Consider the following 25,929-nt stretch of genomic DNA (forward strand, 5'->3'; position numbering starts at 1 on the left):
GACCAAGAGTCACCTCTGCTTCTGAGGACAAGTTCATCCGAGTCACCAGCCTCAGAAATCGCAAGTTAACAGCAGCTCAGATCAGAGACCAGATAAATGCCACACAGAGTTCTAGCAGCAGACCCATCTCTAGAACAACTGTTAAGAGGAGACTGCGCCAATCAGGCCTTCATGGTCAAATAGCTGCTAGGAAACCACTGCTAAGGAGAGGCAACAAGCAGAAGAGATTTGTTTGGGCCAAGAAACACAAGGAATGGACATTAGACCAGTGGAAATCTGTGCTTTGGTCTGATGAGTCCAAATTTGAGATCTTTGGTTCCACCCGTCGTGTCTTTGTGCGACGCAGAAAAGGTGAAGGGATGGATTCCACATGCCTGGTTCCCACTGTGAAGCATGGAGGAGGAGGTGTGATGGTGTGGGGGTGCTTTGCTGGTGACACTGTTGGGGATTTATTCAAAATTGAAGGCACACTGAACCAGCATGGCTACCACAGCATCCTGCAGCGACATGCCATCCCATCCGGTTTGCGTTTAGTTGGACCATCATTTATTTTTCAACAGGACAATGAGCCCAAACACACCTCCAGGCTGTGTAAGGGCTATTTGACCAAGAAGGAGAGTGATGGAGTGCTGCGGCAGATGACCTGGCCTCCACAGTCACCGGACCTGAACCCAATCCAGATGGTTTGGGGTGAGCTGGACCACAGAGTGAAGGCAAAGGGGCCAACAAGTGCTAAACACCCCTGGGAACTCCTTCAAGACTGTTGGAAAACGCCTGTGTGACGTGTTGTCGCTGTGCTGCAGATTTCTCTGTACAGCCTTAGCAAAATGTCTATAAATCTTCATCTGACAGTTCTGAACTACTGCTTTCATGTTCACTTTCCTCTTCACACTCCTCTGTGTCTCCCTGTACATGACAAATGATGAACCTGTGTCAACACAGGCATAGGTGCTTGCCACCTCTCTCAGTTTTTGCTGCAGAATGTGCCGCTTGTGTAGAAGACAGCAGTGCAGTCCCTTGTGTCCTTCTGCCGTCAGCTCTCCGGGAGAAGCTGGAGTAAAAAGAGAGAGAGAGAGAGAGAGAGAGAGAGAGAGAGAGAGAGAGAATTGAAAATTAGGCAGCTTTTAATGAACATTTAAGCAAGCAACATTTAATGCAATTTGTATACCCACTTCTTAGGGTGTGCATTATTATTTAAAAATGTTTTTTAGAAAATGTTTTTCTTCCTGCGGGCACTGCGCAGGTCCTGGTTGAGACTTGAGATGGCTTGAAGTTGCTGCTTGAGGCGTCTTCTCTCCTGGTGTTGCTGATTGAGGCGTCTTCTCTCTGGGTCTTTTAGGACACATCATGGACAGTCTTTTCGTTTGCAAGGTTGCCTGCTCTCCGCTGTTTGTGCAAGCGTACTGTCACTTTCCGCGCAGGGATGCTGCCTGGTGGGCTCGGCGCCGATGGAGATGGTTGGCTCCACTTTGCCAGTGTCCCTTGGCCACAGGAGGAGTCAGGGTGGGTGACACAGAAAGAACAAGGGAAGAGGACATGGGATCGAGTGAGACTGCAACTTCAGTGCCAGAGTCTAGGGTAAGCAGAGCAGTGGGCACATCAGATGCTGGGACATCTTGGTATGGTGGAGTCGCGGTCTGTGTCCTGAGGGTTTGGTGCTGGAGTTTCTGTAGCTGGTTCAGCTGCCACAGAGACTTTGAGGAAGAAAAACTGTGATGTGGACCATTGCGTGGCAGTTGCAAAAAGCAAATTCACATATCCAAAGTTGCACAAAGCCTGATGATGTGAATTTAAATTACTAAGTAACTACACTCCAATATATAGTTACAGTTTGTACAAAAAGCTCATATCATTATGGTATACTGAAGAGCTGAATAGATTCTTTAAGGTAAAAGAGTAACCTGAGTGCATATCTTGATCTGAAAATGGATATATCTTTGGTTACATAAACATATAATGAAGCGATTAGTCATAATCCTAATAACTGTTGCAGTAAGATCTAATTCTAGTAGGCTACATGCAGATCTCTTTTGAACAATATGACTATCACAAACTTGATTTGCTATGTTTGATTTTCAGTGGAGTGAAATGATAACAAAAACAGATTAGATGTGGTTGTTTTTGAGTGAAAGTACTCAGACCACATTCTTTGGTAACAAATAACATTTTTTTTTTTTTTTGCCTGTTTGTTTTCAATTTATGTAACCATTTATTATTATTTATTTATTAATCTATCAATTTATTTGGATGTACACATTTACTGTAAGTGGTTGATGTTTTCTTTACTTATATTAGGCTACTTTTAATAAAAACTAACTTGGCAAAGTATCTTAGGGGACCTAACAAAATCCCTACATATTTAGACTTTTCTTTTGTCACTGAAAATGTAATATCATTGGTGTTTTCTGAGAAATAATTTCTAATTTAGAATCTCTCTCTCTCTGTCTTGTAGGTATAAATGTAAAATACGAGTGGGTCACCTCATAGAGAGCAGTAATATTTCAGAGCTGCAGTGTACCGCATGTTGCATAGAAGAAAAAGAGATCTCACAGCCTGTTGCAGAGTCCAGATCAAGTCCATGTCTGTAGAAACTGTTCACTGTTACACCACAAGAGGACAGCATCTGTCTTCTAGCACAGTTTGGGAAACTGAAAATGATTTTCAATTTATTTTCTTTTGCCGTTAATACCGGTGAAGGGTCTCATGTCAAAAAATACTTTTGATTTATGCTCATTTTCTTCGGTTGGACAATAATAAAGGACTTGGCCAAACAATAACGTACTTTGTGTGACCTCTTAATTTGTTTGGGAATGTCTTTGTCATATTGTGCAGAGATGTAGTCTATAGATGTGTCTTTTTATCTGTTAAATCTACCTGAACTAACAGGGTGATTAAATTACTCAATAAAGGTGGTAAGTTAAAACAGTTATTCCAAGTGTTGACTGTTGACTGTTGAACTTGAAGACACCAGAGTGGAAAAGTCTCTTCACTCTGAAACTGTATAATGACAGGCTTTTTGAGGAGCTAGGGAAGTCATTACAGGAGGAGAGAGAGAGAGAGAGAGGGAGCTAAACAGAGAGATGGGATTCAAATTCTGGGGGAAAAAACGTCACATTTCAAGCAACAATACAATAACTCTATCCAATCCATCATACCAGAGGAAGAGAGATAGAGAGAGGCAGACAGACACGCAAAGAGAGGACTCCTGTCGTGCGAGTCAACAGCTGGAGGAGGCTGGATCTGAATCCTGGCACCCTCTCTCTCTCTCTCTCTCTCTCTCTCTCTCTCTCTCTCTCTCTCTCTCTCTCTCCCACCCAGGCAGTCTCTTTCCTCATCCCCACCACTGAGAGCTCAGTTGACCAGCGTCGCAAGTGAGCGATGCACCAAACCAAGAGAGCGCCTGGCTTTTTCCCGAGGATTTGACAGACATCGCAGCCTCCATCCTCACATTTGATCGCCATTATTTTATTTTTTTTTTTATTTCTTAAAAAAAAAGCCATTGTCTTTTCTAGCAACGCAGTTTCTCGGACGGGGTTTTCTATTGGCATATATGTGAAAACTGACTTCTCGCAACAGGCATTTCCTCCTCCTGTTTCTCAGAAATTGAACGATCCCCTGTGGGAGGATTTTTTTTATGACTGATTTTTTCTTTTTTCTTTTTTTTATTTTAACCTGCCATTGACGACAGATAACTTAATCGAAGATGGTACGGGAAACGCCAGGCAAACTCGCTTGAATTGGGCAATTTGTATCTGCAAATACCTATTGACGGCTGGTGAGCATCTCCAGACAGACTACTGAGCACTGCCACAGGCTTTTTCCCAAGGTAAAAACTAAGGAAAATCAATTACCGGCTCTTCCTTTCTCTGATAACACTACATTGTTCCTCAATGGGATTTATAATGTGTCTGCGATGTGGAATAGTTAATATATAATGACTTTATCATGCCTCTGTGGTCTTTTCCTATTGTATGAGAGATTCCAACATTCCTATGATAATACTAATTAGGTGTCATAGTCATATTTGCGGTTTCCTTATTAAAAAAATTAAGATTGCTATACTTTTTCCAAAGTGTTTTCACAGACTTAGGTTACCTTGTATAATTTAAAACAGCTGTCTGTAATCTCTGGTCTGTCTTGTCTTGAAACAAGCTGTGTATGTGTGACTATGTATTTATTAAGGTTTAGTTGATGTGTAATGGGCCCCCGCAGGTAGGGACGCAAAGCAGAGAGCCTAATGCCTGTAAATACATAATCAAAGCAGTCATAGGCAAGAGAGGACATGTCAATTTTTAAGGCTTTTCACTGTCTGCCTGAGACGCACATGTGACAGTATGGAGCCACCTCTCCCCCTAGCGGTGAAAACAGGCGTAGCAGTTAATACTACTGACACTAGATAATTCAACACCAACATTGTAAAATAAATAATCACACAAACTGTGATCAAACACTTTGAAGTTGATGTCCATTCCCCAACAAAATAATGGGTCCTTAGATATATGCATTAAAAATCTATATTTACCCCCCTTCCCCTCCCCTTTTCAGTATACAGGTTTGAAGAGTAGATTTAGGTTGAGGGAAACTAGGTGTGTGGTGTTTACACTGGGGCTTGAGTAAGTGGGCATGGTACATGCAGAGGAGGGACATGCTGCAGTGAGTATGATGAGTGGTGGGCCATGACTGTGCTGACAGAGGGATACCTCTTGGTAGATCCAAAGTCCAATTTTAACTTTTTGCACTGCTTACTGAGGAGTTTGGAGTTGGACCTGCTGGATCAGGCTCTGAACTTTGAATAGGCCTGATCAGAAACAGGTAGGTACTCTTAACTAGATTTAGTCTGGATCCAGGCCTTGAGAAACACCACGGCCACATTTATGAATTGTCTGATGATTCTTGATGTCTTGGACTACTCTCATTCCTGGATTTAACTGGAATTTGTGTGAGATTCCTGATTGGCCGGTTGACAAATTCACTGATGAAGCTTTCACCTTAGAGATGCAAACAAATATGGCAGCAGCTGGGAGGAGTTGTAATGGTACCAACAGTGAGCTAAATTTGGTGATTTCTTCTGGTCTCAAGAAATGTTATGGCATCAAGAAATTAAAAGATGAACAATTAGCCAGTCTAAAAGTTGCCATTGTTGTGGGAATGCATGATGACACAATCAGTTAATCTACTATGATTGGTTTAACACTGACCAATGGTCTTGGCCCAGAGGTGGTACAAGCACTGACTTTGGTAAATCATCTCAGATATGGACATTGCCAGACCCCACTGAACAGTGTGATTCATGGGGCCGGGAAACCAGGCTGTTTTAGATTTATTTTGTTCTTGTCTTCATCTTTCCCCTACAACTGCTATTTGTGTTCACGTGGTGCAGGTTTTGGATGGGATTGTGCGGTGGCTCATAGGTAGGTAGATGGACTTCAGTTCTCTGTGAGTACTGTCCTCTCCATCTTAATCATTGCTGTTGCTCTTGTGTGACTGGTCTCTGATGCTAGGGTCTGGTCTTTGTCTGTTCCTCTTTTTAAGTAGCTTGGAGACTGTGCGGTTTCTTGACATGAGGGTGGGTCAACAGTTAAGTTATTATCCAAGAGTAACAGGTTATGTTAAGTGTTTGCATTCCCTTGAGTCTGGACTGACTTTGCATATTGGGTTATATCAGACCTGTGACTGGACCATATATTCTCCAAATATGATTTATGTTTTCCAGGCTCTTTTGCCATTGAGGTTTCTCACAAGGAGTCTGGATTGTAAGATTATACCTCTGGCTTTCTGAGAGTAGTAAGTCTTGTGTCTAGAACTGGAGTGTGTAGTGTTCTGGGGAGGTCTTATTTCTTCCATGCCTTCTGCCCACTTGAAGCCATGGTGTGAAATTGTTTCTCCTTCAATGAGGTTGAGCAACAGTTTGACAGGTAGGCAGGGAAAGGTGCCTGTACAGGATATAGAACACACAGTCGATTCCATGATTTGTGAAGGATGGCCTTTCTACCTTTCTTACTTACTGTCTGCCAGTGTCTGAAACACCTAGAGAAGGGACCTGGAAAGTCTCTCTGCAATGTTGCCCTGGGGGTGGTAAGTGACATCCTTGAGTGGCCAACACTGGAAAACACTTCAAGAAAGAGCCTTGAAGAGAAAAACATTCTGTAATTCCCTGCCTTGATCATGGTAAGGTTTAGAGGAATAACCAATAAGGGACAAAAGTAATTGAAGATCTCAGCTGCTGTATTACCAGACTTGTTCTTTGGGAGGTAGGGTTGGGCGAATCTGGTGAAATGGTCTACTACTATCAGTATGTAGTAGCACCCTGCTCGGCTTGCTTCAAGTTTGAGTTTGATGTTATGCTTCTGAGGCATGTTAATGGGGCATTTGTTTTGTTTAATGGACATCTAGATGTGACGTACCTCTCTATCTCCCTCTTCATAAATGGCCAGTAGAACCCAACCGTGCTCCACACCCTTTCTCTGCTCACATAGCTCATGTCACTGTGAAGCAATTTGAGGGCAGTCTGCTTAAACTTGCCAGTTAACTCGTTCCACTCAGTCATAATCTTCCTTATGGCCCCAAATGAGTTATGTGATATATTAATAGAGATAGTAGCATTTATTTCTTTCAGCTTTGATTATCTTTTGAATGGCTAAATCCTCTCTCTGGGAGTTTGTTTACTGTGACCGTGTCAGTTTCTGATCACTTCACTGTGACTAATTATACATTGAAGCTTACTTAGCTGTTTGTCTTCCACATCTTTCCTCTGAACAACTTGGTATCAATCCAAGGTAGCACAATTTTCCATCTTTTGGGTAATATAAAACCACCCCAAGGCCCTGCTCTGATGCATCAACATGGAGAATAAAAGGCAAAATGAAATCAGGACAGAACACAGGCAAATTTGAGAGCAAGCTAATGAGCTTTTCTAGAGTCCTTTAGTAGTAACTGGTCCACTGGACAGTGGTTCTGGCTGATGACGGGGACCTTTAATGTTACATTGGAGTCTGATCACTGCCCCTCTGCAGAGATTGGCTGTCATTTTCCTGAGCAATTGTCCACAGACAAGCCTGCTTAGTGCCTCTAGAACAATCTGGTGAGCTCCCCCATCTTGAAGCTGGAGGACCACTGGCTAGACAATAGTTGGTTGAAGTTGGCTGACTGCCAGAATATGATTACATGTATGCTGTTAGTGACTGCCTGATGGGTCTGGGCAGGTGAGGACTGGCTGCTGGCCTTCAGTCATGGAGGCATCTACACTAGTCAAGACCTTGATGTGCACTGCACTGTTGGATTGTAGTTTATTGACATTTTTTGTTGCTCATGACTGTCTACTCACCATCTAACGTCCATCTCCACATGCGTGTTGTGGCATGTGTGCCTTGTGGCAGAGTTAAAGTTAGGTGTAGAGTTGGGCAGTATCAAAATTTAGTTAGCAGTAAAATGTCCTCCAATTTTAATGCAGTATACAGTATTGCTGACAATTTCTAATAATAATAATAATAATAATAATAATAATAATGTGAGGGAAGGATTTGAAGGATAATTTATGAATTCGAGTCTTTACAGTAGTAATGTCCATTAGCTTTATGTTTCAGAACAATCATGCTAGTCTGTTTGATGCTGCAATCAGTCATGCAGCCAGCCACAGAACGAGAACACTCAAAGATTAGCCTACCTTGTAGCTGAAAGTCTGCAGCTTCACCACATTTTCAAATTGGAGACCAAATAATCCAAATAACCCAACAGGAGTCCTATGAAAATGAAATGTATCCATCATTTCTATCCAAAAAAAAAAAAAAAACATTTTTTTTTTTTTTTTTTTGGTTTACAGATCACTTTAAAGTTAAAAAGGCAGGAGTGGTCATGCGGGTTTTGTGCTCTCAGTACCCTCTAATGGTCTGAAATTGTTTATTGCTGTTTTAATTATCAGGGGATACTGTATTACCACCCAACCTTCATTAGTTGATTTGTTTCTTGGGCTAATGTTCAAAATTGTAGTATTGTGTTAAATCCTCCTCTTCCTGTGCAGTCCATCTCAAATACGGTGTTCCACAAGGGTCTGTCATAGACCCTCTATTATTCTTCTTAAACATGCTTCTGCTTCATAACATTTTATTTAAATAAAATATTCAGTTTTCCCTATTATGCGGAAAATAAACAGATAAACACCCATAAAACTAGAGGATTTCCACATGCAGACTTTGCTGCCTTAATTTTCTTTTTTGTTACATATATATGCATGTGCAGTATTTAGTCCTAGGTATGTAAGTCTGTGTGGATGTGTGTATGCATGAACGGTTTGTATGTTGACCTGTGTATGTATGAATCTGTGCTTGTATATATGTATGTGGGTATATAAGGGGCTTTTTGGGCATGAGATGTCCTGACTGACCACTTGCCTTACCACTTGGTCAGACAGGCTGAACCCGTGCCTTAAAATATGAGTGCATTGTGTAGGAGGTAATGATTAGGTTTATAACCCTATAGACCCTATATATATAACCCTTACACACATGCACGTGCCTTCCTGTATGCACACAAACATACAAATTCCCAAGAGGGGCAGGGTGGGGACGGGACCTCTGCCTCCTCTACTCTCCTCCCAACACTTTGGGTCATCAAATCCCATAAATCCTCCACCCCCTGACACCACTGCGGGTCATCAAGCCTGTCTCCTCATCCTCCCTAAAGGCTGATAGGACATTATGACACTCTGTCACAGAAAAACTCCTAACTCCAATTACACTGATTTTCATGCTTTGCTTGAATTGTGGCTTTACAGGGGCCTATATAACCACAGCTGCTCTCAGATGTGACTCATGAACATACCAAATCCACACATATTCCATAAGCTTCTGAAATTAATGGTGGTACGTCTGAAAAGTTTTAGAAGATGCAGGGTTTTGCAAGCGATATGCAGGTTGCAGCCTCATTGCATCATGCTGTTTTCTGAAGGTTGGAGAGACATTCATGGATGGATTTTCGAAAGGGCCAGGATCCAAGCAAACTCTTTTCCTGTTGTTGTTGGGTGCGTCTGCCTCACAGCCCGCGCCCCTTTCTTTTCTCCTCCATCCGCCCACACTGTCTGGTCCAGGGTTGGGGTGCTGCTCGAACATATGGTATATATGGCAGTGTGTGTTAAAACGGTGTGTGCTTGTGTGGAAAAGTAAAAAAGTAGGAGGGAAGGGAAGAAGGAAGGAGGGAAAAAAGTAAGGAAGGAAGAAAGGAAGGAAGGACCGAAGGAAGGAAGGAAGGAGGGAAGGAAGGGAGGAAGGAAGGGGGGAAGGAAGGAAGGAAGGAAGGAAGAAACCAACCAGGCAACCGCAATGATGGTGCAACAACAGCTGAACAGGAAGGAAAGGGAGAGAAGTGTGAGGTGTCCCCCGCCACCCATCTGTCTACTCCTTGTACCTCCGGCTCTCCTGGAGTTCTCACCCTGAAAACCCCCACTGAAGCCCCCTGCATGGCTGCTGGCGCTGGCCCTCTGTTGTCTCCATACTTTCCCTGCTGTTTGTACATGAGAGTTCAGTGGGTTCAGCCCAGCTATAAAAGCGCCACTCCCCCTCTTTCTCCCCTGCGGCAGAGGCAGGAGTAGTGGGCCTCATATGGGAGGAGGGTGGGAGAGATGTGCGGGGTGAAGGAGGCCTCCCATGGCTCTCCTCTCCTCTCCTCTCCTCTCCTCTCCTCTCCTCTCCTCTCCTCTCCTCTCCTCTCCTCTCCTCCTTGCCTTTGCTTGGCTGGTTGTTTGGTTGTGGTATCTTTCTTGGGCCCAGCCCTGGACCAGGCATTCATTTTTCTTCTCTTAGTTTCTAACCGCTAACTAACCACTGCCCCCCCACCCCCCGAATCTTAGGAATGTCTTATTCACCTCCTCTGCCTTGCGATCGCTCTCCCTTTTGCTGATTCAAGTGCATGCAAAGGTACACAGGCATGCACGCTCGCATTTGCAAATAAACAGACAAAGACATCAAGCTCATATTCACTTGCACATGCCAGCAAGCACGCCTGTAGCATCTGATGAACACACTGGCATAGGCATATGCTTGTGTGCACATACTTTCTCTCATTCTCACTCTCTCTCTTTCTTTCCCTCTTGCGATCTCTCTCTCTCTCTCTCTGTCTCACACACACACACACACACACAAAGGCCCCCCATCAGTATGTGCTGGCCACCTGTGAGGGTACACACACATCCATAAACCTTCCTTTCTTCTCCCTCTCTTTTCCATTATCCTCCTGAGAGCCCTGTGCCTGTGCCTTCATTTCCAAAACAAACACAGACAAAATTCCGCAAAAACCCCACCCCGACACCCCCTCCTTCTTTTGCTCCATCTACCCCCCTCTGCCCCTACCCCCCCCACCCCACCCACACACCAATTGGCCCCCTCCCTCAAACACAGGGTCTTTTTTTCACTGGGGGGAGATTCAAACAAAATACTGGCCCCAGAAAAAGGCCCAGAGAGAGAGAGAGGGAGAAAAAGACCAGTGAAGGCAGAAAGAGAGAGAAAACAGGATATGTGAGGAAGAAAAATATGTCTTGGGAAAGGAGGGGATTGTAAAGAGGGAGTGAGTGCCATGGCCGTCAGATGGGCGTAGGAACAGAAACGGCCTGCTTCTGCCTCCTTCCCAAGTGGCTGCTGTAGATTTGGACTGCAGTGGATAAACTGTTAGCCATTTCTTTTCCTTTCATAATTGCTCTGTTTTCTCATCGTTCCTCTGTTGCTGGCCCATTGCTTTTGTGTCCAACTTCCACTCAGTTTTGACCAATATCCAATCTGTAAAAAATTAAAAGCATAAATTGCACTTATGGAGTTACGGAGCCAGCCTAAAACCTGAAATCTTGTTTACAAAATGCCGGCTGATGAATTTCCACTTATCAGTCATTTTGCAAATCAGTATTAAGGAATAAAAATTAGTCAGCTTCATCTCTGACAATGCCCCTTATACCTTTCTTGTTAAGCCAGTTTATCTTTATTGTTCCCAAGTTTTCCCATTTGCTGCCTCTGTTGCACATTCCCTCATAATCTCTCGTTCTCTTCCGTTATACTCTTTCCTCTTACTTAAGGTGGAAAAAAACACTACAATGTTTAGTTAATATTCGGGCCCAGTTAGGCTTAGCTATCTCATACAAATCCAGAAAATCTGGGTGAAATTGGCAAACAACGTCCCTCTGAGCAAGGAATTAATTATTTTAAGGCATCTGGAAGAAAACTGTCTACCTATGCAGCCAGTTTTTTTTTTTCCATTCAGAGGTGGAAAAGCCTCTAAAACAGCATTTAGATGATTTAACTCTGAAACTCCCCACTCAAACCAAACCGATAGAAATTATTATTTTTTTTTTTTCGACGAGTAGACAGAGGCCATTGAAGTGCAGCTAACTCACTGCCACTCTTCTGGCCTTTTAACGTCTGTTAGCGTTAAAAGGTTATTAATTTGTCCTGTATAATTGCGCTGACTTTTTTCCCCAGTTCACCACTCCATCATATGATGGAGCCTGTATTTCTCTCTTCTTTCCCTCTCTCCCTCTTTTGTTTCCCCAGTGAGAATGAGAGCGGCGGCCTAAAGTACAGCTGGGATTGGTTATTATTTACTGGCTTGGCACATACACACACACACACGCACGCATACACACACACACACACACAAGCTCACATACACACGCAGTGGAAACAAATTGGGTGAATCTGCTCTGCACGTAGGAATGTGAGGCGCATGTGTTTGTGTGTTTTAGGTCTGGATGACAGAGCTGAGGGAATGAGAGAGAGAAAGACGGGGGGAGAAAGAAAGAAAAGAGAGAGGGAGAGTGAAATTGAGAGGTAGAAAGAGTGGTTGAGAGAGAAATTTCTGGGATGCAGACTGCTGTTGGTCTGGCTCTGTCCAGTGAAATGAATGCCTGACAACGAAGGTTAAAACCTCTCTCTCTCTCTCTCTCTCTCTCTCTCTCTCTCTTTCTCTTCCTCTCGCTCATGACCGGGCTCGCTTTCCTTTCCTCTGTCTGTCTTTCATTTACTAATGTTCTCTCTTCTCCGCTCTCGCTCTCTCTGTCTCTTCTGCCTCCAGAACAACACGCCACGCCACATCTGCCCCGCTCCTTTCCTGCGTCCCCGCGTTTCTAGCTCCACATCTTTAAATTTTCCTCTCCTCGTCTCCCTTCTTCTTCTCCTTGTCTCCCTCTTTTCTTCAGCGGGTGGCAGCGGATGAAAGGATCCGGGAGGGGTCTGCTGTGGGGAGAATGAGAGGGAGGGAGAGCTGCTAGGAGAGGACCAGAGAAGCAAAGTGAAGAGGTTCGCTGTGTTGACCTTGTCCTGCTGCCAAACAGTGGTGGTGGTGGGTAGAAGGCAAGGGGGGGGCCAGGGGTGGAGGTGGGGGATCTACATCTCCTGAGTGAAGAAATGGCATAGGGAGACAAATAAATGAAGAGAGAGAAGATGAAAGGAAGAGTGGATGTGATTTATACAGTTGTCCATACTAGGGAAGGAAAAACATGTGGAGAGAGACAGAGACATAAAGACAGTCAGAGAGGCACTGGCTAAATACAGGATTAATTAAGTAACTAATACAAAGCCCCAGCTATATTGAAAAAGTTTAGAACAGTTCATGCGGCAGAACGGTGTTCCTCTCAGGCGTTCAGGGCTGGAGATTCGACAGACTGGATCACCTGGTTTGGGTTTGTGGATGAGTGTGCCCTTCCATCCCTGCCCTTGTTGCTCTCAGTATACCCTGTTTTAGTTTAGTAAAGAAACCATAAAAAGACATAACTTAATACTATTCTTTAATATAATGCCTTTTATGCTTTACTATAATATTATAATACTTCCCAGAATAGCAATGTTAGCTTTTTTTCTTAATGATTTTGACAAATCATCATTGTACACAGAGGATCTGAGCCAAACAAAATTCACCGAGGAGAAAAAAATCAAGTTTTCCGGGTTCCTGAGGCTGTAGTTTGTTAAAATCCGTAAGGGACAAATCAAAACAGCCACCTCAAGGTGGGTGCTCCTTGAACTATTTGAGTTCAAATTTTCTACAAAAGTCTTTTTTTTTTTTTTTTTTTTTTTATAATTTTTTTTTTATTTTATTATTTATATTGTACATACACAGAACATACCCTCTCATGCATACATATACTGACTTATACTGCAAGCTCACAATAATAATAGTGGTAGTGATGATAATGTTAATAATGCTGACAATAATAACAGCAATGACCTGATACAAATATCATGAGAGTATTTAAAATAAAATAAAAAATAAAAATAAAAAGTAAAAAAAAAAAAAAAAAAGCAACCTACTCAATGAAGTTACCTACACAATCTTTAGGTTTTTAAAGATCATATGGTCAAAGGGGCAGCCGTGGCCTAGAAGTTTGAGGGTTTGTGGCCGAGAGTTTGTCACTTTGACTCACCAGCCAGGAAACTGGCTGGGGAAAGTGAATGAGTAAAGGTCTTTCTGCCCTCTGCATCTGCCATCGACCTGCCCTTGAGCAAACCATTTCACCCCTGACTGCTCCAGTGGAGCTGCTGAGTGGCCGACAGTAGAAGACTGCTGCTCTACTGTATGATTGTGAAACACAGGGTTATTGAAAAAGAGTAAATGTTCTCAGTGGACTTTTCTTGGACAAATAACCGTCATCCGCAAATGCTGCAGGTACCACAGCCAGCCTGTGTCAAAGTGCATCATTCCTCCTAGTTTCGTCATTATCAGACCAATGGGGTCTGAGCTGTCACATTTTGCATATTGCTGTGGGGTTGGGTTTAAGTGAGAGTGACATACATGGAGTAAGCATGAAATGTATCAGTGAGTCAGGCCAGTGATGGGAACCACGTGGACTCAAACCATTAAATCATGTGTTTTCTCCATGACTTGGGTCAGCTGAGTCGAAAGGGTCCTCACTTAAAATGACCCTCGGCAGTTTTGCATAGTGTGCCTTTAAAGCTAGGGTACAAAATTCTTTAGAGTGGACAGATGTTTGTTGAAAATTTGAACTCAAACAGCACAAACAGCAGCCACATGAGATTCAGTGCCTTGTCCAAGTCGCTCCCTCCCTCATGCACGCTCATGTGAGTGGTTCTGATGTTGATCCAGTGAGGAAGTAGGAAGTGACGAACTGTAGCTATGGTAGGCTAAGTTAAGTTAAGTTACTATAGCTAAGGTAGGTGAGCACCACTGCAGTGCGTATGTATGCACAGAAGATGTGAGTGGACTGAGATTGTGATGCTTCGTTAAGGTGACTGATTGTGTGATTCATCCCCAAATGGATTTTAACAAATGAGATTATAGCGTCAGGAGCAGCCTTGAAAGCCCGATTTTTTTCTCTACTTTATTTTGAACTGGACTCTCTGTGTATCATGATGAACTGTAAATCTCTCCAAGTTTCCTCAAAATTGGACCAGTGGTATCTTAGATGTTCCTTCATGTATTATGTTTGATGGGCAGTGCCAGATCCATTTTCCCTCCCACTCCCCAGTTCAGTTACAGAGGCTTTTCGCTCATATCGGCTTGAAAACTCTGGGTGAACTCAATCTACCAAACAAGATGGGCGAACAGCGCTGCTTGCATCCATCCTTTACTGCCCCCCCCGAGGTAAATTAAAGGAAAATTACAAAAAAAACTGGTGTAGATAATCATTCTGTGATGTTCAACCAATTATGGGAGTGATGAAGTGTGAAGTGTTTCAATTTGCCACTTTCCCTCAGCCTGTCTTGTTGACTTCAGCTAATAATATACTACATTCCCCAGAAAAAACACCAAAGACCTAAGCCTGTGGGTTATACTTGTAGGTGGAGAGAGCAATTAGACGAAGAGAGCAAGTTCCTCCAGTTGAAAAAGAAGAGTAACCAATTCTCAAAACATAACGTATGTAATTGCTGCATTGTGGTCTAGTGAGGCCACTGTCAGAGGATGAACTGGCATCTGTGCCTCTTCTGTGATGGATTTTCCCCTGCATTATTGTTGAACATCCATGCAAAACTGCAGGAGTAGTAAGAATTGCTGATTTACTTCAATAAATGTAAAATTATCAGTGTAAAATCCTATTTCAGTAAAAAGAGCTCATTTAAAATGCATTCAGAGTAGAAGTTACTGAGTTGCTTTGTAGATCAGAGAACATTGTTATCAGTGATATTATCTGATTAACTTAAAGATGATAACAGCACAGTTAAAATGTAACTAATTACAATACTTTAGTAAAATTGCCTCAAAAAAAAAAAAAATGACGAGTCTAGAAAGAAGCTGTTGCAGTTTGGTGCTGAGGGATTCTGACACCGTCACCAGTAATGTTTTAGATAGGTGACATTTCTGCACTCGACTCCCATTGTAGCCACGCTGTAATATACCTGGAAAAAAATCATTCAAGTGGGGCCGACATGCAAGGCACGCTCTGTGAACAGTGCTCAGGCATTTTAGGTTTGAGTTTTCCTCCCACTCTGTCACATCTAGACCTCAACCTTAATGTGTCAAATGTGGTAAATCATTTCTATGCTCAATCTCGATGCCTGCCCTTACTTTGGTGCGCTTTCCCGATCAGACCTTTGTGAACACTTTCCCCAAGTCAATTTCAAGTCAGTTTCAGTTTAACCAAATTCCCGTCAGAGATCAGTAAAGGATTTTGGATTCTGATTCTGAAGTCCATTATCATAGGGTTAAATGGATTAAGACATTTGTGGTATTTCATCCCGAAAAATGTTTATGAGAAAATAGGTGATATAGCATTCCTTCGTCAGTAATTCTGATGCCAGAAAAATTCCTATCAAGATGTCTAATTTCCTCAAACAAATATTACCTCTGGTTATTAAGTTATAAACATGGCCTAATTCCAGTTGAAACAGTTGTGATATACAACAAAACAGTATATTTGTATGTAATGGTACTGGTAACACAGTTATATTAAAATAGACAGCTACAAAACTACTTATTAGATAGATAGATAGATAGATAGATAGATAGATAGATACTTTATTCATCCCGAAGGAAATTCGCAGTTTTTCAGCAGTATCCACAGATTACAGATTAAATAAATAAAAAATAAAGAATAAGATCTAAGTACAACACACTAGAGATCTAAAATGCAAAACATAGCAAAATATTTGTACTAATAACATAATATTGGATTGTTTTGCATTTGAAACCCATATGATAGCCATTTGTCACAATGTAATGTTATGACAGCAGGAATACATTTCAAGGATAAATATGTTAGAAATCAGAGTAGCAACAGCCGGTGTCACTGTCAAGGTAACCTCGTATCACAGTGTTGTCATCTTTATGCCCTTGGAGCCCCTGATCTCACACACACTCAGGCCTTCACGCTGATCACACAGGTGACGTCACCTAAGGTCTGTGAGGGCTCAGGGCTCAGGGTGGACATCAAAATTGGGCAGCCGTGTTTGTTTTGCTTTGCGCACCAGGGAACTGGACTTTATTGCTTCAGCGCAAAGTTGTCCGTCACAGAAAAAGGACACCAAATCAGTTTTGTAATTTTCTAAAATTTCTGGCACTTGTTGCTTCTCTCGGTATGACAAACCCCACCGCTCTCCCAAGCCAACAGAACAAGATGACGCTAATTTCCTGAGGTGCTGAGAGCTACTCTCATGGATTCTCAGACCGCACTGAACTGAGATGGATTTTCCACAGGGACGTGTGTGATCTTAGGTTTAAGGATGGATGTAAAGATGCAGGATGGATGGAGAGAAGAGAGGAAGGAAGCGGCAACCTGAGGAGGGAGGTGAGCCGGGCCAGAAGACAGAGAGGGAGAGGGAGTGTGGTCAGCTTTAGGATGGGAGGTACAAGTATACATCAACAGCAGAGAATAGCAATACATCTCAATGCTCACAGTACACACACACACACACACACAGACACTGTTCTCAATGCTAAAACTCCTAAACCTTTGCTGACTTTACTTTGAAAAACAATAAATCCCAGAGTGGCTGCTGCAAATAGAGTTCAGTGACGTTTTAAACAAAAACCCACAAGTAATGAGTGGAAAACTATGCCTTTATCCTACGACTTTTTCTGCGGCACCCCTCCACACACACACACACACGCACACACACACGCACACACTAGCGAGTTACGTTCAGTCTCAGAGAAAAGTTTAGAGAGGTGAAGAGAAGCGATTCTCAAGCGAAGAACCCAAGGAGTGACGATCCCCGTCTTGAGCCCCCCCTCCCCTCCCCTCTTCCCACCCGCCCAACCACCACCGCCTCTCTTCTAAGTAGTGAAGACGCCAGTGTCAGTGCGAGAGACACTGCAGGCGCTAGTGGTGGCTATTGCAGGCTAGGACTGCAGAGTTGCATCACTTAGCACTGACAAGGCGAGAGAGAGAGAGAGAGAGAGAGAGAGAGAGAGGGAGGCAGGGGAGAGGGAGGATCATACTGAGACAAATAATGGGGGAGCTGCAAGGAGAGGAATGGGAAGGAGCCCACGCCTGACTCCCACACTTTCTCTCCGTCCCTCCACCCATTCCACCTCCTGCCTTTCCTCTCCACTTTTCTCTTTTGCTACTTTCTCGCGCGATACCATTTGTCGTCCAGAAGGACATCCACTTCAGGAAGCATTCTGTGCCTCACAGCCGATGTTATACGAAACGTGTGGCAGCACATTACACGTTTGCATGTTGACAACACTTTCCTTCAGTTTCCCTTTTTGTGCCGCTGTGACAGCCAAACCACGCAGCTGCAATCATGGCGGCTCTATTTTTCTGACTCGAATTGAAAGGTGATACGGCCATTTGTGTTGGGTGAGCTTCCCTCAACCTGTCAAAAACCTATTGTATAATTTGACCAAGGGGGAAAAAAAAAATGTCAACAAGAAATCAAACACTCCTGGGAAAAAAAACACTTTTTGCGGCTGACAGCAGCGTTTTGCTGGTTGTCTCCCACCCACCCCAGGCCGTTAGCGTCTGTGGTTTCTGGCTGTTGTCCATGGGTGGCTAGGTAAGTAGTCCCACTTACTGTTTTTTTTTTTTTTTTTTTTTCATCCTTCTATCCTTCAAACCTGCCCTCCCTTATTCCTGACTTCCCGCAATCCTTCCCCACGTCCCTTTGAATCTCCTCTCAACTCAAACCGCTCTCCTTTCTTTCTGCGCACTGAAATGCTCCCTGCTGTTTGCTGTTCAAACAGGTGTCCAGTTTCAGCCAATTCCAGCCATTCCCATGCACCTCGGCCTTTACTGTTTCCCATTGTGGTCTTTGTGCGCCTCCGAGTCACAAAAACAAAAGCCTCCTGTCATCCATGCCGTTGCCGTGGCATTGTGTAACGCCTTATAAGGACATAGAATGGAATGATCAAGAGATGCAACCTGTAAAATAAGGAGCAAGCATCGATCCTGGAGTGACAGGCCTTTTTCCATCGCACCTCCCTCCCTCTGGAACTCACTCTGCTCTCTTTCAGAGAGTGAAATTCACTCCTCCTTCAAAATAATCCAGCTTTTCAAAGCTGCTTTCCATCTCCCGTCTTGCCCCTGCTTTTAGACACTGAAGACTCTGATTTTATGACTGCTAATCTTGTTTGTGTAATGAAGATCCATATATGCTTATGGGAGGGGGGGGTGGTATGGAGGATGTGGTTGAATAAATTCTGTAACAGAGAGTGGGAAGGGAGAAGAAAAGGAGCGAAAGCGCACATTGGGGAGAGATAACTGTAATAGAACACATCTATTATGCCGAAATGATGAGAAATGAACAGGAGAAACAACAGAGAGAGGTTAAAGCGCAGGGGAAGGAGAGAAGAAAAATAGTAGAGAGAAAAGGAGAGTTCATGGGTGAAGCAGTACAAGGGAGTGGGAGGCGGCAAGGGCAAAGGAGAGGGGAGGAGAACAGAGCGACACACAGGAGAGGTATGCTCTGCTGGAGGACTGGGAGAGGAAAACCACAGGAAGGAGTAAGAGGGAGGGAGGGAAAAGAGAGAAGGAGTAAAAGAGGGAGAGGGAGAGGCCAGCTCAGGGCGCCGTGGAAACGAAGGTTTCCTGTCTGTGGAGGAAAGAATCTCTCATGTGCAGGGTGTGTGTGATACACTGGCGGGGGCATCCACAGCACTGTGTATGTGTGTGTGTGTGAGTGTGTCTGTATAGAATAGATACCTTACACATGTGTCGATAAGGTTTATTTTTTTTCATATGTTCAGAAAGTATATTATGTGTGACTATGACTTTTTTTGTTTGTTCGCCTATTCACGCCCCATGTGAGTGCCTTTCTTAGTGCATGAAAAAGCTACAATGCTGGCATCCACTCAGTGTCACTGAGTGTATATACAATATATGCTCATGCACGAGTATATGCATATGTGTGTGTTTGTGTATGTGTGTGTGTGTGTGTGTGTGTGTGTGTGTGTGTTCGCACACCCAAAGTATGTGTTTTTCTAGGCGGTAGGGGATCCATAAGAGGGTCTGGGCACTCTGCCCAAACGGAGGTCATTGAGGGAAAAGAGGGGGAGCTGATGGTGGAGGTGGGGGGACTCACGTGTGGTTATGAGTTTTGCGCATGCCTGCTGCTGTGACTTCTGTCTGCATGCGTGCCTGGATGCATATGGACCAGTATGTGCGTGCCTTCACAATGCCCTCAAATAGCAGCGTGTGTGTGTGAGAAGTCGGTGAGGTTGCTGTGGAACGTGAAACCAGTGGGGTGAAGTTGGCTCGCCGGCAAAGGGACCTAAACACTGACTTCATTGTGGTTTAGCCTCTGCTTCATATTATGTCAGGGGGATCCTGCTGGTGATTGTAGAGGAATCTCTGGTGACAGTGAGTTTGGAGGTTGGAGAAGCATGCATGACACTGGGAAAGTTGCCGGTTGAATCCCAGGCTGGCTGGGAAAATCCAAAGCGGTGAAAGTGAATTAAAAAATGCTTTCCACCTCCAACTATTGTTGAGGTTCCCATAAGCAAGACACCCAGGCTTTTTGAGGTTGGGTCTCAAATGTTCCAGCAACCATGTCTGGCACCATCATGGAGGTCCATAATCATAGAATTGGCTGTGCATGAATATTGGCTAAAAAAAATAATAACAACCAGGCTAGAAAAAGACAGATACCTGAAAATAAAATATTGTTGTGGTCTGTATGTAGATCAGCTGCCAAACTAGCAAGCATGATACTTTTGCAAACCATCCAATGATAATGTAAATATACTACTACAGTACTAGCCACTGCGAAAGCTAGCTTTTGCTACGTTCGTTAGTATGCAGAGCAGATGAATTTACCCTATGACAATGAGTGTTAATTAACCAGATATATAAGGAATAATCCACGAGTCTCCTGTGAAAAAACAATGACCGATGTGGAGCTGAAGAACCCCCTGACATGAAGCCGAGGGGAGTTCCTCTGTGGAGGATATTATTTTTCGATAGGTCTCAGCTTGACGATGGCATTGACAGTGGTTGGTTATTCATGAATGATGGGCTGCAGAATGCATCAATTGACCAGTCAGAATCAAGTATTCAACATAGTTGGGTAATAACACTTGATAGCAAACAAGCTGAAACTGGCTAAACACAAACTACTGAGTAAGAAGTAGATTACTGCTGAAAAACAGTGTGCGTGCTCAGTCTAGTTTCCTTTGGTAAATGTTGCAAAAAATACTGTGGCTTCGCCCAAAGGTTTAGCCACAAGCTCGGTTCATTGAGGCCAAAGAGTTTTTCAGCCTTTGGACTCCTTGGTGGGACCCCTTAAGGTTTTTGTTTTGAAGTAGATATCTGGGTCTTGAGTCACTCGTTCTAACAGGAACTCATGAGTTGAGTCATGGACCGGGGTAGGTTTCTGTTTCATGCTTCACCCAGACCATCATACCACTAAGGGTGGAAAAGTACTGCAAAATCTTGTTAAGCCTTGGCCACAATGAAGCTGTCCCACAAAAATGTGGAGGATTGCAGTGAAAAAGCCACATCATAATGCTTCTCAGAGGTTTCCCCACAGCAACTCTTACCTAAATAAATCTACATATTTAAGCTTTTTCTACTGATCCCTCTGGATAAGTCCCTCTGGATAAGAACACGGGCCAAAATGTAGATACTCCAGGTAAGACAGCAACTCGGCACTGTTAAGCCACTTTTTATCATCTGCTAAGGCCAGGGGATGTATTTAGTTAAATAAAATATTTACCAGATTGCTGATGGAAAATTATACTTGAATTCCAAAAGTAAAAATATTTGAGTCATGCAGCTGGAGAGACAGACTTTTAACATTCTTCATCTACATACTTCAAGTCTGAATGTTGAGTACATTCATAGCTTAAATGTACATCCTGTGATTCAGAACCTATTAACAATCTGGAATGTGCGCTTTGTCGAGACTTTTTGAGGTGCAGTGATGTAAACCATCACCAACTCATGTGGACCAGCCATGTTGCTGTTTTAAGGCCCTTTTCTTCTCTTCAGTGCTGGCAGGTGTTAATTTACCACCCTAGTCATAGTCCTTTGCCATCACCTCACAGCTAACTTTTCCTCTGCTATGCACTGATGTCACTGGCAGATTGGTGCAAAATGATTTTACTTCCATGATGCCGGATGCCAGTGGCCGCCGTGCCACTGTGGCGAGTTCGGCAGGCTTTTTCACTGGCTATGTGGCAGATTTCTGCTTTGATTGACAGACCCGACTTCTCTCACTCCACTGTGAGGGAGGGGAGGGATTTCCTCTCAGTGGTTAGCACCCAAAAGAGACCAGAGTATCCCTGTCAGGAGAGGGAGAGAGAGTGGGAGAGCATGTGAAAGGATGGATGGGTGGGATGGGAGGCCTACAGAAGAAGAAGCCAGGCTGGAGTAGTTTGTTTTACCTCACACTGATGTGAATAGGCCAGCAAAATGAATGCAAGATTACTTAGGTTCACGTTTTCACATTTCACACTCGTGTTTAGATAGCTGTCAAGTCAAAGCTATTGATCACCAGTTACTCTCCAGCTTCTCTGTAGAAGAGGTTTAATCGTTAATAAAAGCATTACTCATTCAGTTACTCATAATCAGTGGCTTCATCACTGCTGCATGGCCGAGCTTTGTTCAACCCAACAGAACTTGATTTTAACTTCTATTGGAGATCTTGAGGTTCCAGAGATACCAAATATGCGCTGCTGAATTCCAGGATAGCGTGTGTAAAATGACGCACAAGACATCTAGATATTTTCTATTTGATGTGATGCTGCAGCCAGAAAACAATGTCATCTTTGGTTTGAGTAGGTAACTCGATATAAGTGTGTATGCATGTGCCATTGTTGTACAACATGGGAAAACTTTGAATTTACTTAAGGGGAAATATGACAGAAAATCAGCCACAGTAGCCACAGTGTTAACCTCTTAATATGAAGTTGTTGATACTTCTGCACTCACATTTTGGATCTTCACAAACTGTGGCTTGCAAAGAAGATAAAGCTAATCAGTGTACCTGGAGAACCTATGGGTTCTTTTCTTTTTTTCCTTTGTTTCTGGTGCATAAAATCTGAGTATTAACATTAACATTAACATTAAATTTACTTGTCTTTCTGCAGGAGGGCAGGAACAACTAAGCAGACATGCTGTCATTGGATGAGCCGCTGGACTTGAAGCTGCCTGCAGGGAGGACAAATGGGCCGGTGAGATTAGGGAAGAGGGTTTGTCCTGCCTCTATCTGCGCCCCCCTCAGCGCCTCACGTCCTCGCTTGCTATGCACGACGTTCCCTTCACCACCGTCTTCCCCAGGTAAGATCTGGTCTTTCTGAATCTTTGTTTATCCATGCAAACTGGCTGAGGACTTACTTACTAGTACACTTAAAAGGTAACTCAACCACAAACCCAAATCTGTGTGAAGTCTGACCTCTAATGGGAAAAAATAGGGTACCTGGCCATAGATTACAACAGGTGGGTTACAACAGATGTGGGTTTCTATATGTAAGGGAGTCACAAAGAGGGAGAGGAGTTACCCGGAGGTACACATGCACACTGCAGATAATATACTCTCCACCCTTTCTCTATTTGTTTGTTGCTCTTTTTCATTTTGTAAAGGACATACCCTCGCTGACACCGTGTTGTGGTCTGGTAGACTATCACAGTCATAATGCAGCAGCACAAGTGGAAGCTCTGTTCTCATTCTGCTGGTAATATAATATTGTGAAACCGCTGAATGGTGGCTCTCTTCAACTCTCAGAGAGACATACTGTGTCTGCAAAGTTTCATCAGTGTGGCTCCTAACGAGAGGAGCGTGACTTTGACAGGACCAACGTTCTCAGTGACCTCAAAGACATCCACAGCATGACCCCTGTGACACCCAGTGTGAATGGACCTCCGCTCTATAAGGGTGCTTGATTCACTTCATTGTCCCAGTTTCTTGCCATTTTAATCATTCACCCCTTACACTCTTTTACTCTCCTTGTCCCCTGTCCTTTGCACCTCCCTAGGTCTGTGTAGCTCAAAGTGCTTTAGAAGTGTCAGATCTGTGTGTGGCAGATATGTGTTGTTCAGCAAGGGTTCCCACTCTGGGGCCCAGAGGTCCCAGGGGTTGCACTAGACAACTGACTTTGGCGGCCCCAAGTGGCAGGGAGGAATAACTGAATTAATGAGGGAGAGAAGGATTACAATATGCAAAAATCCTGAAATGTTACTTTTAGAAACTGCACTCTCCTCAGAGCTTCTTCTTATTGGCTGGTATGGCTAGAGGAGGTTAAGAAAAAAAAAAACTTTTTGCAGCAGATTCAGCCATTAGTGGAATGACTCAATTTTTCCACATTTGAGCAGTCCCTTCCTGCTGTTGAACAAAATTTTAATCTTTTCACTTTCAGTTTGTAATCTTCTGTCCTCTGGGAAATTTTACCATCATAATAAATATGATTATAAGATTACTACTACTTGTACTACTACAATACTACTGATAGTAATGATAAGGTAAATATAGGGTCAGTCAGAGAAAATGTTTGAGCATTTGCAAAAAAGCTGATGAGACAGGCTTATTTTCAAATGCAAAAATCATTGGCATTAATTTTGCTATTCCTTCCGCTCCCCTGAAGTTAGAATGTGATGGATGATCGAGTTAGTGGGACAAATATAAAATTATCAAAGGCTTCACAAGCCCTCACACAGATAGGTAGCAACAATCTAAATAAAGCTGCCTGGGACAAAATCTGTGAGCTAGCGTGTCTTTATTTGGGGGTTGCTAACGTGGCAAAGTCTGGGAACTAAGATGGGATTTGCAGGTGCATTTTTTTGTGTCAAATAACCTTTTCATAATTTAATATTATTTATTTGCTTGCTTTTCCTCCTCCAGATTCCTTGTCTCCCTCTCAAGAGCGACCCGGGTCCTGCTTCACTCCTCCGGCCATGGACCTCAGCCTGTCACCTTCTTCCCGCCACGCCTCCTCCCTCTCCCCCTCGCCCTCCTCTCCCTCCTCCCCGTCCCCCTCCTCACCCCTGGAGTCCCCTCACAGCAGCAGCAGCCCCCTGCCCCATCTCTTCTCACGGGTGAGTCCGTCCTTACAGTAACAGCAACGCTTCACTAAGGAGAGACCAAACTGGAAGTATAAAAGAAAATATTTATCATGAAATTCATACAAGTCAGGCAATTAGACTCCATTATAAACAAAACGTCCTCATAGAATGAGACCTGTGAAGATGCAGGAGATAGGTCAGGATCCCCCAGAGTCTAGACGCTGGTGGAGCTGATGTTGGCTGGCAGATGCATGAAGAAACCTTCTTGGTTCATTAACCAAAGTGGTGGGTGGGTTGCCCACTGCACATTCTGTGAAGGACAAAATCAGCAATGATATTTAAAGTTCAGCATCTCCCAGCTGATTGGATAGCTAAATGCAGGCAGAACACAGAAGGGGTGATGCTTGTAATTTGTGCTTTGACAACGTGGGAAGCGCTTAGAAATTTGGGAAGGAAATTGGCATGGAAAGGCGGAAATGACATAGAAGACAATTATGAGATAAATGAAAAGGAAATCAGGAGAGGAATGATCTTCCGCTGTGTAATTATCTTAAAGAAGCTTAATTTGTTTAGAATTATAGAAGAAATCTGTGGCACTGAAGACGGAGATGAATTTAAAAAGCCTAAGCCTTTAATATGATGTTAAAGTTCATCACCCTGTTGAGAGCCTCAGATTTCTTTTTTTCCCTCCTGAGCAGCACTGCATGCATATTGTTTTTTGACTGAGCTTAATTTGTTGTTTCAGTTCAACTTAAATTACTCAGTGGCATTTACTCATATTAAGTGATTGATCTGAGTGTAACTGTAGGGCTGGTAACAACAGCTGTGGTTAAACTTGTCACTTCTGATTCTAAAGATTTTATTAATTTTTTTTTTCGGTAACCTTGCTGTATGATCTCTCTTGGCCTGAAAATAATTATTTTATCGCTGTATGTATTTCACTTTCCTGCTCTTACACCATTTCCTGCATCGCTTATATGTGCTGGCTGGATCGCATCCTAATAAAGGGTCTGATCCCAATCAGAGCCAAATCTAATTTTGTTCACCCAGATCTGACATGTAATGTATCCTGGCATGACAGGATAATAAAAGTTGCACTGAAACTACAAGTGATACCTTTGTTGAGGATTTTTCTTGCCAGATATGGTAAATGGCAAGGCTCATGCTGTGATCAAATTCTGTGCTATGCACATACAGGCAATGTAAAGACACATTTAAATGTCTGTAGCTGCAGGAATTTCTTAAGAGCCACTTGAGGCCAGCAATGTAATCTCATAGAATCCAATCTTTAGAATCAGATCTTAAAAATTGACATGTAAAAGAGCAGCCAGAGAAAAATCTAAAGCCAAACCAAGCTAGTAATGATTCTAATTTTTATTTTTTGACAGCCCCCACTGCTCTTTTTCTTTTTTTTTTTTGCCTTAAAAATGGCCATAAAAATACCAAGATAATCAATAAAAATTCTGATGTTCCAAAACAACCATTAAATGAAAGACACATGATGTAACCACATGCAGTTGTACTGTGCTTGCATAATACTGTTTGTGAATTTAAATGGAAGCAGA

The 25,929-nt window shown here is 43.2% G+C and overlaps 1 protein-coding gene across 1 annotated transcript in view; it reads left to right on the forward strand.

Moving 5' to 3' along the window:
- Positions 1 to 3,521: 3,521 nt before the first annotated feature.
- Positions 3,522 to 25,929, forward strand: part of glis2a (GLIS family zinc finger 2a) — a 37,589-nt gene continuing 15,181 nt past the window's right edge. Inside the window, exons 1-3 of the mRNA XM_030062112.1 lie at positions 3,522 to 3,826; positions 22,456 to 22,645; positions 24,204 to 24,397. Coding sequence (XP_029917972.1) covers positions 22,480 to 22,645; positions 24,204 to 24,397 — 360 coding nt within the window. The 5' untranslated portion in view covers positions 3,522 to 3,826; positions 22,456 to 22,479. The remainder of the gene's footprint in view (positions 3,827 to 22,455; positions 22,646 to 24,203; positions 24,398 to 25,929) is intronic.

Source organism: Myripristis murdjan, chromosome 1 (genome assembly GCF_902150065.1).
Source record: "Myripristis murdjan chromosome 1, fMyrMur1.1, whole genome shotgun sequence".
NCBI lineage: Eukaryota > Metazoa > Chordata > Actinopteri > Holocentriformes > Holocentridae > Myripristis > Myripristis murdjan.